We start from the raw sequence: 15,204 nt of genomic DNA on the forward strand, positions 1-15,204 counted from the left end.
TGTATTAATTGATTAACATGGATTTCTAAATTTATTTTGCGACGCTCGCGCACGCGACGTGTCCGGTCTGGTCAGCATGTTACATGACACACTGAATGAACAGGGCCCTTGATGCATGTGAAGGAGAAGTGTAGGCCTATAGAATTTGCATTTGCTAACACACATTTTAGACGATTACACTTTTCAAGGATCATCAGCACAAAAAAAACGCATTTCAAGAACAACTCGTGACTGCAAAACAAGCGAGGTCATCATATAAAGCAGCCGAGGACACGATGACGCATGCGTTTATCAAAAACCATCGACCAAATCGGAGCTATTTTAACTAACGAAGCATGATCCGTCTTCTTTCTGTTCTGTGTACAGCTGAAGTAACAGAATAAAATGTGTGACTGACTGGGTTTAAACCGGTGTCATCTTCATAGCACAAAACTATGTTAGCCTACTGAGCTAAAGCCTAGGCATTTACCCTGGGGAGGTAAAAATCAAGATGGTCTCTTTCATTTCTTTACTGATTAGATTAGAACAATAGTAACAGCACTCTTCATAGTGGTAATGATAGTGTTTATTCAGGTGTACTAAATCCGGTTATTAACCACCGCTAGTATTATTAGAATAAATGATGGCCAAAATCAGATGCATCACATTTACCCGATGTAACAATCATAATAAAATAAAAAACATTTTGTTAATGCATATTGTCAAGTACAGATATAAAACCTAGTCGAAACACAATTAATCACACTACCGTACACATTACATGCAGTAAATGTAACCGAAATAAAAATTCTAAGAATACAAAGCAAGAAACTGAAAATAGAAGCCCTCCATTACATTCATTGTGATGAACATTACATACAGGTAAGGCAATGAGACCCGAGAGCCATCGCAGCTGATGCTGTCGTTTCTACAAGGCAAGCGCTTATCATCAATTGATCCGTTTGATTATCAAGCCAAGGCTTTGAGATAGCATTCTAAATGCCTGTTAGTGCACTAAGATGCATTATAAAGTCCATACTGACATTAGTAGGTTATATTAGCTACCATATTAACTTTGCACAGACATACATTCTAAAAGCTACTTAATGCAATGTGTGTTGAGTGCTTTCTTTATTCACATCTATCATTAGTTACTGTACACTGTGTCAGGCTGTATAAAAATAAGGATGGACGTGCAATGGTACCGTTTCCTCAGCTCCATCTAGCTAAACACATTCCCTTTATAGCAACAGCGTAAAACAATAGTTCAGAACTAATCTGGTCCCAGCCAGCTCTCTCTCTTGAGCCTGTGGACAAGGTTAGTTATGAACTCACTATAAAATACAATCAAACAAAATAAACTGTAAAAAAAAAAAAAAAAAAATATGATAACACTGACCTCCAAACATCAATAGCAGCACGTGACCTTTACCCCCTAGAAAGGCCTGCCACTCTTTCTCTCCCTAGACCCTTCTATGAACTAAGCCCTTAGGGACTAAGGGAAGGGGCTAGGGAAAGAAATGGAACCCGGCTGTAGGGTTAAAGGATCTGGAAGCTCATCAACATTACTAGCAGCTTGTTTCAGGCACTTCCACACTGATAGATACAGTCTGCTCAGGTGCCACTTCAATAGATCAGATTAGTTGGATCTTCTTCCTGTCTCGCAGGAAGTATAAGTCATTCCTCCCTACAAATGGTTCATAAAGATCTTTACCATATAAAATGAATTCAACACTTGGAAACAGTACTTATACTGACCGAAAAGAATTGAACACAATTGAATAATCTCATATATACTGTATATTGTAATGCTAGTACATAGCAGACTGAATTGTCTGCTTGACATGTCGGGACTAGCTGTAAACTAATCGTAAATAAGAGTATGAATATTCGTTTAAATTTCACATAATAAAAATGATTAACTTATATTACCTTATATTGCTAGGGTACCTTCAGATTAAATATCACATTTGGATCAAATAATAAATACTGTATATACAGTAAGCCTATAAAAGTATACTAAACCTTAACATGTGATCAGAGCCTCTCTTGCTTAACCAATAGCTCGCCTTCAGTTAATCACTCATATCACAATAAATCATATTTGCGCAGAAGTTGCAAACTGTCTCAAATGATATCAGATATATACAAGAAAAAAATACAAATATATAAACTCTCTTCTCTGTCAAACCTTAATAATCACAATTTAATATCATAACGCTTTATGACGGCCCTCATTCAATCAATCACATAATGTAAACCACACTGAGGGTTCACTCAGAATGCTGACACTATCAGAGGTGTAAACCGTGTTAAAACCGACACACCCTTACAAGTTATTATTTCCACAGACATTATCATTGAATGTGGACATGAAACTTCATATGTCATTAGAATACAGCGTAAACATTCTGAATAAAGTCACAATGCAATTGATTTGATCTGTGATTGAATCAGGGCCTAAGAGAAAAGGATTCCCCACTGTTACTTCATTAAAGACTACTTCCAGTCCAATCTTTTATCTTAGTGTGTCTGTGTGTGACAGTTAGATGTGGATTCACAACCTCATACTGGCTGATAATACTGGATTCTCAAGACATGCTATAGTTATTTAGTGTGAAACACATCTGGCTAGCCTGGGGGCCAGGCTGGTTCTGAATTCATCAACAAGCCCTTGGCTAGTAATAAAGCAGTTGTCTCGCATGATAACAAAGTTGTAATAGCACTGTTGAAAGCAGAACCAGCCTGACACCCAGGCTAATGTCATGTATCTTCTACAACACTCTCTTTATATTGTTTTCTATATAATCTCTACATCTGGGTCAAATACAATATGATAAACTGGGTGGTTCGAGCCCTGATTGCTGATTGGCTGACAGACGTGGTATATCAGACCGTATACCACTGGTATGACAAAACACTTATTTTTACTGCCCTAATTATGTTGGTAACCAGTTTGTAATGGCAATAAGGCACCTCTGGGGATTTGTGGTATATGGCCAATACACCACGGCTAAGGGCTGTATCCAGGAACTCCGCTTTGCGTTGTGCTAAGAACAGCCCTTAGCCGTGGTATATTGGCCATATACCACACCCCTTCGGGCCTTATTGTTTAAATGTAAAATACTTTCAAATACTTTACGCTCGCTTGATTTAGCTTGGAATGGAACAGTGGTACAATGGAACTAATGAAATAATCCCAAAAGTGTAAACTCCGCCACCCAGCTGCACATCGGTCGAGCTAAATCAAACACACGTCAACGTGTATTTGAGAGTATTTGACCAGGTCTAATCATTTCGCTCCACCCATTGGCCCCTCTAGATCAATTTATCTCTATGGTCTACAAACTGGACCAGTTGTTTTCTAGCATGGGTGGTAATGGCGGTGGTGGTGGTAGTAGAGGGGCCAGGGCCTGGTTCCTCTGGCCCAGCACGAGGCTCCTGTCTGGGTGTAGAGGTGAAGAGGGGCTCCCTGATGCGGTAGGGGCTCCGGTAGCTGGAGATGGGTGACAGCTCAGAGCCCCAGCCCAGGTAGCTACCGCTGGACGGGGAGACTGCGTCAGTGCTGAAATACAAGGTGGTGCCGGACTCCGCAGGTTTGAAGTTTCGCTGGGGGCTTCCCATGCCCATCAGCAGGGACGGTGACCTTTTCTCTGGAGACGAACCACGTCTGACATCCAGTGACCCCACAGAAGGTGAACCTTGGGTGCTGGAGGTGACCACGTTGCTGTCGATGTGTCGGTAGTCTGGGTGCCTGGGGGACGAGGGTGTGGGGGATTCATAGGCGGCGCTCTGGAAGTCTTCGTCGTCTCGATCGTCGGAGGGAAGGGGGCTGGAGTCATCCTGCTGGGTGGCAGGCTCAGAGTGGTGGCAGGCTCTGACCTCAACTAGGACCTCCACCAGTGGCAGCTTGACCTCCTGGATGGGAGAGGGAGAGGACAGCACCGGTCTCACCTCATGTCTCACTGCCTGTCTCACCTCACTGATGATGTCTCTTGCTGGGGCCGCCTTTATCACCTGAGGGGAAGGAAGACAGACATTATTGTGAAAGGTTCCACATCAAGGAGAAAGCTAACGGGTCCCAGGAGTCAAACATAGAGGATAAGATCCATCAATAGTAGAGAACAGTAAATCAAGCCTCAACTTGACGCCTGCTCCCAGAAGTGCTCTGTTTTAAGACAGACTACATTCAACCACATAGAACATTAAACCACAGACAACATTCAACCATAGACAACATTCAACCACAGACAACATTCAACCACATAGAACATTCAACCACATAGAACATTCAACCACATAGAACATTCAACCACAGACAACATTCAACCACAGACAACATTCAACCACAGACAATATTCAACCACAGACAACATTCAACCACATAGAACATTCAACCACAGACAACATTCAACCACAGACAACATTCAACCACAGACAACAAGCAACCACAGACAACATTCAACCACAGACAACATTCAACCACATACAACATGCAACCACAGACAACATTCAACCACAGGCAACATTCAACCACATAGAACATTCGACCACATTGAACATTCAACCACAGACGACATTCAACCACAGACAACATTCAACCACAGACAACATTCAACCACATAGAACATTCAACCACAGACAACATTCAGAGTGAAGATTTAATTGGAAAATATAGGAGTTCTGGTCCTCCAAACATGGCACAGCAGCTTGCCAAAAACAACAACATGTGAAGTGTACACTTCAGAGAAACGGGGAAGACATTCAATTGGGTGCTCATCTCACCTCCTCCACCTCTTTGACCTGGGGAAGGTTGAGAGAAGGTTGTTGAATGTTGGGAGTAGGTTGTGGAACGTTGGGAGTAGGTTGTGGAACGTTGGGAGTAGGTTGTGGAACGATGGGAGAAGGTTGCGGAATGTCCGGGGACCTTGGCAGAGCCATTTCCCGTAGTCCCAGCAGCCCGGCCAATCCCCCTTCGCCATAAGCGTGGCTTATTCTAGCCACATCCCCCGTCTTCAGGGCTAGGCGAATAAGCAGCCAGTGGTGGTGCTTCCAGCCCTGCCATTGGCTAGGGAGGTCCAACAAAGTACCACCCCCAACAAGTTGACCGTGTCGATGGTTCTTCCCATCCAATGAGAGAGAAGAGCCCCGGTCTGCACAAGCACCGCCCATTCCATGGTTACGAATGCTCTGGAAGATCTCAAAGGCCTTGGGGTGGAGGAACCGGTAGTACAGCACTAGAGCTATCACACCTGGGGGAACACAGAGGAGACAGGCGAGTGTGTATGGGTGGGTTCTTCTATCCTTGTGGGGACCTACAATCCCCCAAAGTCCCCACAAGGATAGAAGAACAAGGAAAATTCCCCCTCGTGGGGAATTTGTTTTACTATCCTTGTGAGGACCTACAATCCCCCAAAGTCCCCACAAGGATAGTAAAACAAGGAAAATTCCCCCTCGTGGGGACATTCCCCATGTCTCCATGAGGACAAAGGCTATTTTAAGATTAGGTGTTAAATTTAGGGTTAGAATTAGGATTAGGGTTAGAATTAGGTTTAGGGTTAGAATTAGAATTAGGTTTAGGGTTAGAATTAGGTTTAGGTTTAGAATTAGGGTTATGGTAAGAGTAAGGGGTTAGTTGTTAGGAGTTAGCTTTAGGGTTATGGTTAGGGGAAATAGGATTTTGAATGGAAATTCATTTTGTGTGTGTGTGTGTGTGTACATATGTATGTGTGTGTGTATGTATGTGTGTATGTATGTATGTATGTATGTATGTATGTGTGTGTGTGTGTGCGTGTGTGTGTGTGTGTCTCACCAATGAGGAAACTACAGAACACAGCGGTTGGGATACCCATGCTATCCCATGATGCAGCACTGAAAAAGTCAGAACCTGCCAGCAGAAGAAGAGCGTTCTCGATAAACATGGCCTGCAGGAGAGAGCAGAGAGTTACACACACACACACACACACACACACACACACACACACACACACACACACACACACACACACACACACACACACACACACACACACACACACACACACACACACACACACAGCGAGAGAGAGACCGACCAGGTAGAATCCGGCCATGCGGCATCGGGAGGCTCCGTCCTTGACGTTGAGGAAGAGGAAGATGTGAACAGCTCCCAGCACCAGGTTGAACAGGTGCCAGCGCAGCGGCGTTTTGATGATGTCACTCTGCTGAGACACCAACCAGAACGTAGCACCCAACCAGTGAAGACCTGAGACACACAGGAGCAGGACAAACATCACTGACTGCTCACACACACACACACACGCACGCACACACACTCGCACGCACGCACACACACACGCTCGCTTGCACACACACACACGCTCGCACACACACACGCATACACACGCTCGCTCGCACGCACAAGCACACACACACAAGCACACACACACACGCACGCACACACACGCTCGCTCGCACGCACAAGCACACACACACACACACACACGCACGCACACACACGCTCGCTCGCACGCACAAGCACACACACACACAATAAAAGAGACTTTCACGCACATATACTGTACACACTCACCAATAACTCCAAGGACCCACTGACGGAACAGGCGTGTGAAGAGCGCGAGGGTGGCGAGACGTGCTCCCAACATGCTGACCTAAACACAATACAATAAGTCTGTTACTATCACACAAACACACACACACATGCCCAGCCCAAACGACACACTGAGCCCAGCCAACACACCCAGCCCACACACCCAGCCCACCCAGCCCACACAGCCCAACCCACACACCCAGCCCAGCCCACACACACACCCAGCCCAACCGACACACCCAGCCCAGCCCACACACACAGCCCAACCGACACACCCAGCCCAGCCCACACACACACCCAGCCCAACCGACACACCCAGCCCAGCCCACACACACACCCAGCCCAACCGACACACCCAGCCCAACCGACACACCCAGCCCAGCCCACACACACACCCAGCCCAACCGACACACCCAGCCCAGCCCACACACACACCCAGCCCACACACACACCCAGCCCAGCCCACAAACCCAGCCCAGCTCACACACACACCCAGCCCGACCGACACACCCAGCCCAACCGACACACCCAGCCCAGCCCACACACCCAGCCCAACCGACACACCCAGCCCAGCCCACAAACCCAGCCCGGCCCACACACCCAGCCCAACCGACACACCCAGCCCGGCCCACACACCCAGCCCAACCGACACACCCAGCCCAGCCCACACACCCAGCCCAGCCCACACACCCAGCCCACACACCCAGCCCAGCCCAACCGACACACCCAGCCCAGCCCAACCGACACACCCAGCCCAGCCCAACCGACACACCCAGCCCAGCCCACACACCCAGCCCACACACCCAGCCCAGCCCAACCGACACACCCAGCCCAGCCCAACCGACACACCCAGCCCACCCACACACCCAGCCCAACCGACACACCCAGCCCAGCCCACACACCCAGCCCACACACCCAGCCCACACACCCAGCCCAGCCCACACACCCAGCCCAGCCCACACACCCAGCCCAGCCCACACACCCAGCCCAGCCCACACAGCCCAACCGACACACCCAGCCCACACACCCAGCCCAGCCCACACACCCAGCCCACCCAGCCCAACCGACACACCCAGCCCAGCCGACACACCCAGCCCTGACGCCCAGCCCAGCCCGCACGACCAACCCACCCAGCCCAGCCAACCCTCCTACCCTCCAGAGCAGTCTACAGGTGATAGCAGCAGGGGACATGGGGAGATGTCCAGGTCTGATGAGGGAACAGGCTCTGGCATACAGCACCAAGGCCCAGGCCAGGGACAACAGGCACACCACAAAACATACCGAGACTGGAGAGAGATAAAGAGAGAGAGAGAGAGAGAGAACGGGAACAAGAACATGAATACTCTGTAAGGAGATTGTATCAAACACACAGGATGGTATTCAGAGAGGGAGGGATGGTGGTAGCTAAAGGATTAAAAACAAACAAAAGACAACTAAGTTATATTGAGAATATACACTACCGTTCAAAAGTTTGGAGTCACTTAGAAATGTCCTTGTTTTTGAAAGAAAAACACATTTTTTTGTCCATTAAAATAACATCAAATTGATCAGAAATACAGTGTAGACTTTGTTACTGTTGTAAATGACTATTGTAGCTGGAAATAGCAGATTTTTTATGGAATATCTACATAGGCGTACAGAGGCCCATTATCAGCAACCATCACTCCTGTGTTCCAATGGCACGTTGTGTTAGCTAATCCAAGTTTATCATTTTAAAAGGCTAATTGAACATTATAAAACCATTTTGCAATTATGTTAGCACAGCTGAAAACTGTTGTTCTGATTAAAGAAGCAATAAAACTGGCCATCTTGAGACTAGTTGAGTATCTGGAGCTTCAGCATTTGTGGGTTCGATTACAAGCTCAAAATGGCCAGAAACAAAGACCTTTCTTCTGAAACTTGTCAGTCTATTCTTGTTCTGAGAAATGAAGGCTATTCCATGTGGGAAATTGCCAAGAAGCTGAAGATCTTGTACAACGCTGTGTACTACTCCCTTCACAGAACAGTGCAAACTGGCTCTAACCAGAATAGAAAGAGGAGTAGGAGGCCCCGGTGCACAACTGAGCAAGAGGTCAAGTGCATTAGAGTGTCTAGTTTGAGAAACAGACACCTCACAAGTCCTCAACTGGCAGCTTCATTAAATAGTACCCGCAAAACACCAGTCAATGTAAACAGTGAAGAGGCGACTCCGGGATGCTGGCCTTCCAGGCAGAATTGCAAAGAAAAAGCCATATCTCAAATGAAATCAAATGTATTTGTCACATACACATGGTCAGCAGATGTTAATGCAAGTGTAGCGAAATGCTTGTGCGTCTAGTTCTGACAATGTAGTAATAACAACGAGTAATCTAACCTAACAATTTCACAACAACTACCTTATACACACAAGTGTAAAGGAATGAATACGAATATGCACATAAAAATATATAAATGAGTGATGGCCGAACGGCATAGGCAAGATGCAGTAGATGTTATAGAGTACAGTATATACATATAGGATTAGTAATGTAGGGTATCTGACTGGTCAATAAAAATAAAAGATTAAGATGGGCAAAAAAATAGACACTGGACAGAGGAACTCTGCCTAGAAGGCCAGCATCCTGGAGTCACCTCTTCACTGTTGACGTTGAGACTGGTGTTTTGTGTGTAGAGCGCCTTGACAGGAGTGTGGCGAGGCACAGATCTGGGGAAGGGTACAATTTTTTTTTTGCAGTATTGAAGATTCCCAAAAACACTGTGGCCTCCATCATTCTTAAATGGAAGAAGCTTGGAACCACCAAGACTCTTCCTAGAGCTGGCCGCCCGGCCAAACTGAGCAATCAGGGAGAAGAGCCTTGGTCAGGGAGGTGACCAAGAACCCGATGGTCACGCTGACAGAGCTCTAGAGTTCCTCCCTAGAGAAGGGAGAACCTTCCAGAAGGACAACCCTCTCTGCAGCACTCCACCAATCAGGCCTTTACGGTAGAGTGGCCAGACAGAAGCAACTCCTCAGTAAAAGGCACATGACAGCCCGCTTGGAGTTTGCCAAATGGCACCTAAAGACTTTCAGACCATGAGAAACAAGATTCACTGGTCTGATGAATCCAAGATAGAACTCTTTGGCCTGAATGCCAAGCGTCACGTCTGGAGGAAACCTGGCACCATCCCTATGGCGAAGCATGGTGGTGGCAGAATCATGCTGTTGGGATGTTTTTCAGTGGCAGGGACTGGGAGACTAGTCAGGATCGAGGCAAAGATGAACGGAGCAAAGTAGAGAGAGATCCTTGATGAAAACCTGCTCCAGAGCTCTCAGAGCCTCAGACTGGGACGAAGGTTCACCTTCCAACAGGACAACAACCCTAAGCACACAGCCAAGACAACGCAGGAGTGGCTTCGGGACTAGTCTCTGAATGTCCTTGAGTGGCCCAGCAACTTAAACCTGATTGAATATCTCTGGAGAGACCTGAAAATAGCTGTGCAGCAATGCTCCCCATCCAACCTGACAGAGCTTGAGAGGATCTGCAGAGAAGAATGGGAGAAACTCCCTAAATACAGGTGTGTCAAGCTTGTAGCGTAATACCCAAGAAGACTGAGTAAAGGGTCTGAATACTTATGTAAATGTTATATTTCCGTTTTTACTTTTAATAAATTAGCAAACATTTCTAAAAAACTATTTTATCTTTGTCATTGTGGGGTATTGTGTGTAAATTGATGAGGAAAATGTTTTATTTAATCAATTTTAGAATAAGGCTGTAACGTAACAAAATGTGGAAAAAGTCAAGGGGTCTGAATACTTTCCGAAGGCACTGTATATTTATATTTAGAAAAAAATATATGGGGGATTAGAAATGACGCAGACACAACGAATTGCAAAACTTGCTGAAGCTGGGGACTTACAGTTGAAGTCGGAAGTTCACATACACCTTAGCCAAATACATTTAAATTCAGTTTTTCACAATTCCTGACATTTAATCCTAGTAAAAATTCCCTGTTTTAGGTCAGTTAGAATCACCACTTCATTTTAGGAATGTGAAATGTCAGAATAATAGTAGAGAGAATTATTTATTTAAGCTTTTATTTCTTTCATCACATTCCCAGTGGGTCAGAAGTTTACATACACTCAATTAGTATTTGGAAGCATTGCCTTTAAATTCTTTAACTTGGGTCAAACATTTTGGGTAGCCTTTCACAAGCTTCCCACAATAAGTTGGGTGAATTTTGGCCCATTCCTCCTGACAGAGCTGGTGTAACTGAGTCAGGTTTGTAGGCCTCCTTGCTCGCACACGCTTTTTCAGTTCTGTCCACAAATCTTCTATAGGATTAAGGTCAGGACTTTGTAATGGCCATTACAATACTTTGACTTTGTTGTCCTTAAGCCATTTTACCACAACTTTGGAAGTATGCTTGGGGTCAGTATGCTCGCGCTGCGCCCGGCCCGCCACTGGAGTCGCTGGAGCGCGATGAGACAAGGATATCCCTACCGGCCAAGCCCTCCCTAACCCGGACGACTCTATGCCAATTGTGCGTCGCCCCACGGACCTCCCGGTCGCGGCCGGCTGCGACAGAGCCTGGGCGCGAACCCAGAGACTCTGGTGGCGCAGCTAGCACTGCGATGCAGTGCCCTAGACCACTACGCCACCCGGGAGGCCCGGCTTCTTCCTTGTTAAGCGGTCGTTCAGGTTATGTCGATAGAGGACTCATTTTACTGTGGATGTAAATACTTTTGTACCTGTTTCCTCCAGCTTCTTCACAAGGTCTTTTGCTGATGTTCTGGGAAGAAGACAGAACGTGTTTCCTTCCTGAGCAGTATGATGGCTGCGTGGTCCCACGGTGTTTATACTTGCGTACTATTGTTTGTACAGATGAACGTGGTACCTTCAGGCATTTGGAAATTGTTCCCAAGGATGAACCAGACTTGTGGAGGTCTACAATTTTTTTTCTGAGGTCTTGGCTGATTTCTTTTGATTTCCCCATGATATCAAGCAGAGGCACTGAGTTTGAAGGTAGGCCTTGAAATACATCCACAGGTACACCTCCAACTGACTCAAATTATGTCAATTAGCCTATTCTTCTAAAGCCATGACATAATTTTCTGGAATTTTCTAAGCTGTTTAAAGGCGCAGTCAACTTAGTGTATGTAAACTTCTGACCCACTGGAATTGTGATACAGTGAATTATAAATGAAATAATCTGTGTGTAAGCAATTGTTGGGAAAATGACTTGTGTCATGCACAAAGTAGATGTCCTAACCGACTTGCCAAAACTATAATTTGTTAACAAGAAATTTGTGGAGTGGTTGAAAAACTAGTTTTAATGACTCCAACCTAAGTGTATGTAAACTTCCGACTTCAACTGTATATTGATGGAAGCTACAATCTATCTGCCATATTAAAGCTGAACTACCTCCTAAAACAAAAACAACACAAACACACAGAGACACATGTAGTACCTGGTGAAGATAGTCCTACATCTGTACAGATGAGGACGTAGGTCTGCAGGACGGTCTGTGGCAGAGTGACCACCAGCGCCTCCAACAGGCGGAGAGCTGAAACGTCCGCCTGCTGCATTATCTCACTACACTGATCCTCTCTAGTGGATGTCATAGTCTCCCATAACCTGGAACACAACAACACAGAGTCAGAGAGAGTGTTCTCGTTTCATCGTTGACCTCTAAACCCCGGACCTCTAACGCCAAAGAGGGTACTACAGTGGTACGTTACCTTCTAAAGATGCCCAGGTGCAGGATGTGAGTCCATTTGAGGTCTTTGCTACGTATACGTCCATCCGCCTGGTACCACAGCCAACTGAGCAACTGGGGACCCCACCCAGGGAGGAGGAACAAGGCCGTAAGCCCCGCCCAGTGGGCATAGCAATAGTTATGCCCCACCCACAGGTAGTACACAAAACAGTAGATCACTGTGGACACACACACAGGTAGATCATTAGAGATGATACAGGACATCTACACACATACACACACTGTATTTTCTAGTGTAATGGCAGGTGGTCTTTACATAATGTGACAATGATGGGCACTGTTTGGTACTTAGGTCAACATAAAACACTGGACACACCTGGTACCAAACAGGACACACCTGGTACCAAACTGGACACACCTGGTACCAAACAGGACACACCTGGTACCAAACAGGACACACCTGGTACCAAACAGGACACACCGAGTACCAAACAGGACACACCGGGTACCAAACTGGACACACCTGGTACCAAACTGGACACACCTGGTACCAAACTGGACACACCTGGTACCAAACTGGACACACCTGGTACCAAACTGGACACACCTGGTACCAAACAGGACACACCTGGTACCAAACAGGACACACCTGGTACCAAACAGGACACACCGGGTACCAAACTGGACACACCTGGTACCAAACTGACACACCTGGTACCAAACTGGACACACCTGGTACCAAACTGGACACACCTGGTACCAAACAGGACACACCGGGTACCAAACTGGACACACCTGGTACCAAACTGGACACACCTGGTACCAAACTGGACACACCGGGTACCAAACTGGACACACCTGGTACCAAACTGGATACACCTGGTACCAAACAGGACACACCTGGTACCAGATTGTCCATAACACCCAAGACCCAGAGAAGGCTAATTAAAATGTAATCAATATGTAATTATCTAACGAATGTGTAATGTATTTTCCCAAACGGCAAGTGTGATAAGCAGTAGAACAGTGAGGGCAGTTTCAACATCTCTCTGTGTGTGTGTGTGTGTGTGTGTGTGTGTGTGTGTGTGTGTGTGTGTGTGTGTGTGTGTGTGTGTGTGTGTGTGTGTGTGTGTGTGTGTGTGTGTGTGTGTGACCTCTATCATGACTATAGGCTGAGGACAGGGTTGGGCCTGGGTGATGCTGCTGCTGTCTCTTATCTCTAATAGGCTACAAAATGCACGCGCCTCCTGCCTCTACAGAACCACTTACTGAACGATGCGGTGCTCTATGTCCGCCTCTCCCTTTCCTCTCCACCCCCTCCCCCTCGTTCTCTCTCCCTGTCCCAGTAATATTAACCATCTGCCGGAGCAGCCCGACCAGTAGGGGAGAGTAGGGTCCGCCCATTCCCCTATCCATTTATGGCATACAGAAAAAGGCGCTCGAATATGACAGAAATGCGCCACTTTTCTATGAGCATGACTTTAGCTACAGCAGAAATGTTGTTCGCGGCTGATGTTGCATGTTTTCATAACACCATAACACCTACATCGACACTAGTAATGCACGCACCTATAAAGATTGTAATGCATCTGAAAATGCAGATTCAAATTAAAATACTTTGGGAAATATCAATGAAACCGTCATGCAACCTTCCCTGGTTTAACACTGTACTGTTATGATTGTAGCCTAGGTGTGGTGAGAGAATACAGGCCTATCTCCATCACTGGAGGGGTGTGCGTGTGCGTTTAGGCAGTGATACTTACGCGCAGTCCGCTCAGCCACAATGAGAAATGCAGTAAATGCGAAGACGCAAACATGGCAGCAGGCCACGCACGAGCCTCCCCGAATGGCCATGGCCCGTGCCGTGGTGTATTGTCTCATCACGGAGATGTAGAATCTTGATCTGCAATGCTGCGATGAATCCCACGCAGCAGTATTGACTCGTCCGTTCCAAGGTAGGGTACCCCTGTGCTCTGCTCCGTTATCCCTTGGAGACTGCTTCTGACGTCATGGCCTCGCATTAAAGCCACAGTCTGTGATTTTGTTTCAGTAATTTTCAACTGATGAATCAAATTGGTACAACATGCCTTTTATTAGATAGTTAATACATTATTAGTCTCCTGTATTAGAATAACATATTATTATCCTGATGGTTACCAAATAACTAAGAATATTACCAAAGATTTGTGCTATCACTCTATTGTTTAAGAGACAAAAAAATTATGTCGGCTGTAACTTCAAGGTTTTCATGTCCCTCCCGTTACCAGTGGTGGAAAAAGAACTCAATTGTCATATTTGAGTAAAAGTAAAGATACCTTTTAATAGAAAAATACTCAAGTAAAAGTGAAAGTCACCCAGTAAAATACTCCTTGAGTAAAAGTCTAATAGTATTTGTTTTAAAATATACTTAAGTAAAAGTAAATGGAAATGCTAAAATGTATAGTATCAAAAGAAAAAGTATAAATCATTTCAACTTCCTTATATTAAGCAAACCAGACGGCACCATTTTCTTGTTTTTATTTATTTACGGATAGCTAGGGGCAACACTCCAACACTCAGACATCATTTACAAACCAAGCATTTGTGTTTAGTGAGTCTGCCAGATCAGAGGCAGTAGGCAGGACCAGGGATGTTCTCCTGATAAGTGGACCATTTTCCTGTCAAAATGTAATACGTTTGGGTGTCAGGGAAAATACATGTAGTAAAAAGTACATTATTTTCTTTAGGAATGTAGTGAAGTAAAAGTAAAAATTGCCATAAATATAAATAGTAAAGTAAAGTACAGATACAAAAATAGTAAAGTACAAAAAAACTACTTAATTAAGTAGTACTTAAAAGTATTTTTACTCAAGTACTTTACACCACTGCTGATGACATGTTATTCCTTGACCACTACAAATAGAAATTGCTATTCATGGATCAAATTGTTATATTGATCTGTGCTGAATGCACATGAAGG

At 45.6% G+C, this 15,204-nt stretch overlaps 1 protein-coding gene across 2 annotated transcripts; it reads right to left on the reverse strand.

Moving 5' to 3' along the window:
• Positions 1 to 547: 547 nt before the first annotated feature.
• Positions 548 to 14,240, reverse strand: LOC129813194 (XK-related protein 5-like). 2 transcript variants are annotated; one of them, XR_008753131.1, is made up of 10 exons: positions 14,009 to 14,240; positions 12,268 to 12,463; positions 11,997 to 12,163; positions 7,721 to 7,854; positions 6,551 to 6,629; positions 6,054 to 6,223; positions 5,792 to 5,903; positions 4,765 to 5,231; positions 3,074 to 3,996; positions 548 to 2,992 (listed from the first exon to the last, which is right to left on the reverse strand). XR_008753131.1 is itself a non-coding variant. In XM_055865463.1 (9 exons), the coding sequence occupies exons 1-9, from the start codon at positions 14,124 to 14,126 to the stop codon at positions 3,298 to 3,300; spliced, it is 2,142 nt and encodes a 713-aa protein (XP_055721438.1). In that variant the 5' UTR covers positions 14,127 to 14,240; the 3' UTR covers positions 548 to 3,297. The 2 variants fall into 2 exon arrangements, 1 of the variants encoding a protein (XP_055721438.1); XM_055865463.1 differs by having other exon boundaries at positions 548 to 3,996.
• Positions 14,241 to 15,204: the final 964 nt, after the last annotated feature.

The sequence above is a fragment of the Salvelinus fontinalis genome, chromosome 16, assembly GCF_029448725.1.
Source record: "Salvelinus fontinalis isolate EN_2023a chromosome 16, ASM2944872v1, whole genome shotgun sequence".
NCBI lineage: Eukaryota > Metazoa > Chordata > Actinopteri > Salmoniformes > Salmonidae > Salvelinus > Salvelinus fontinalis.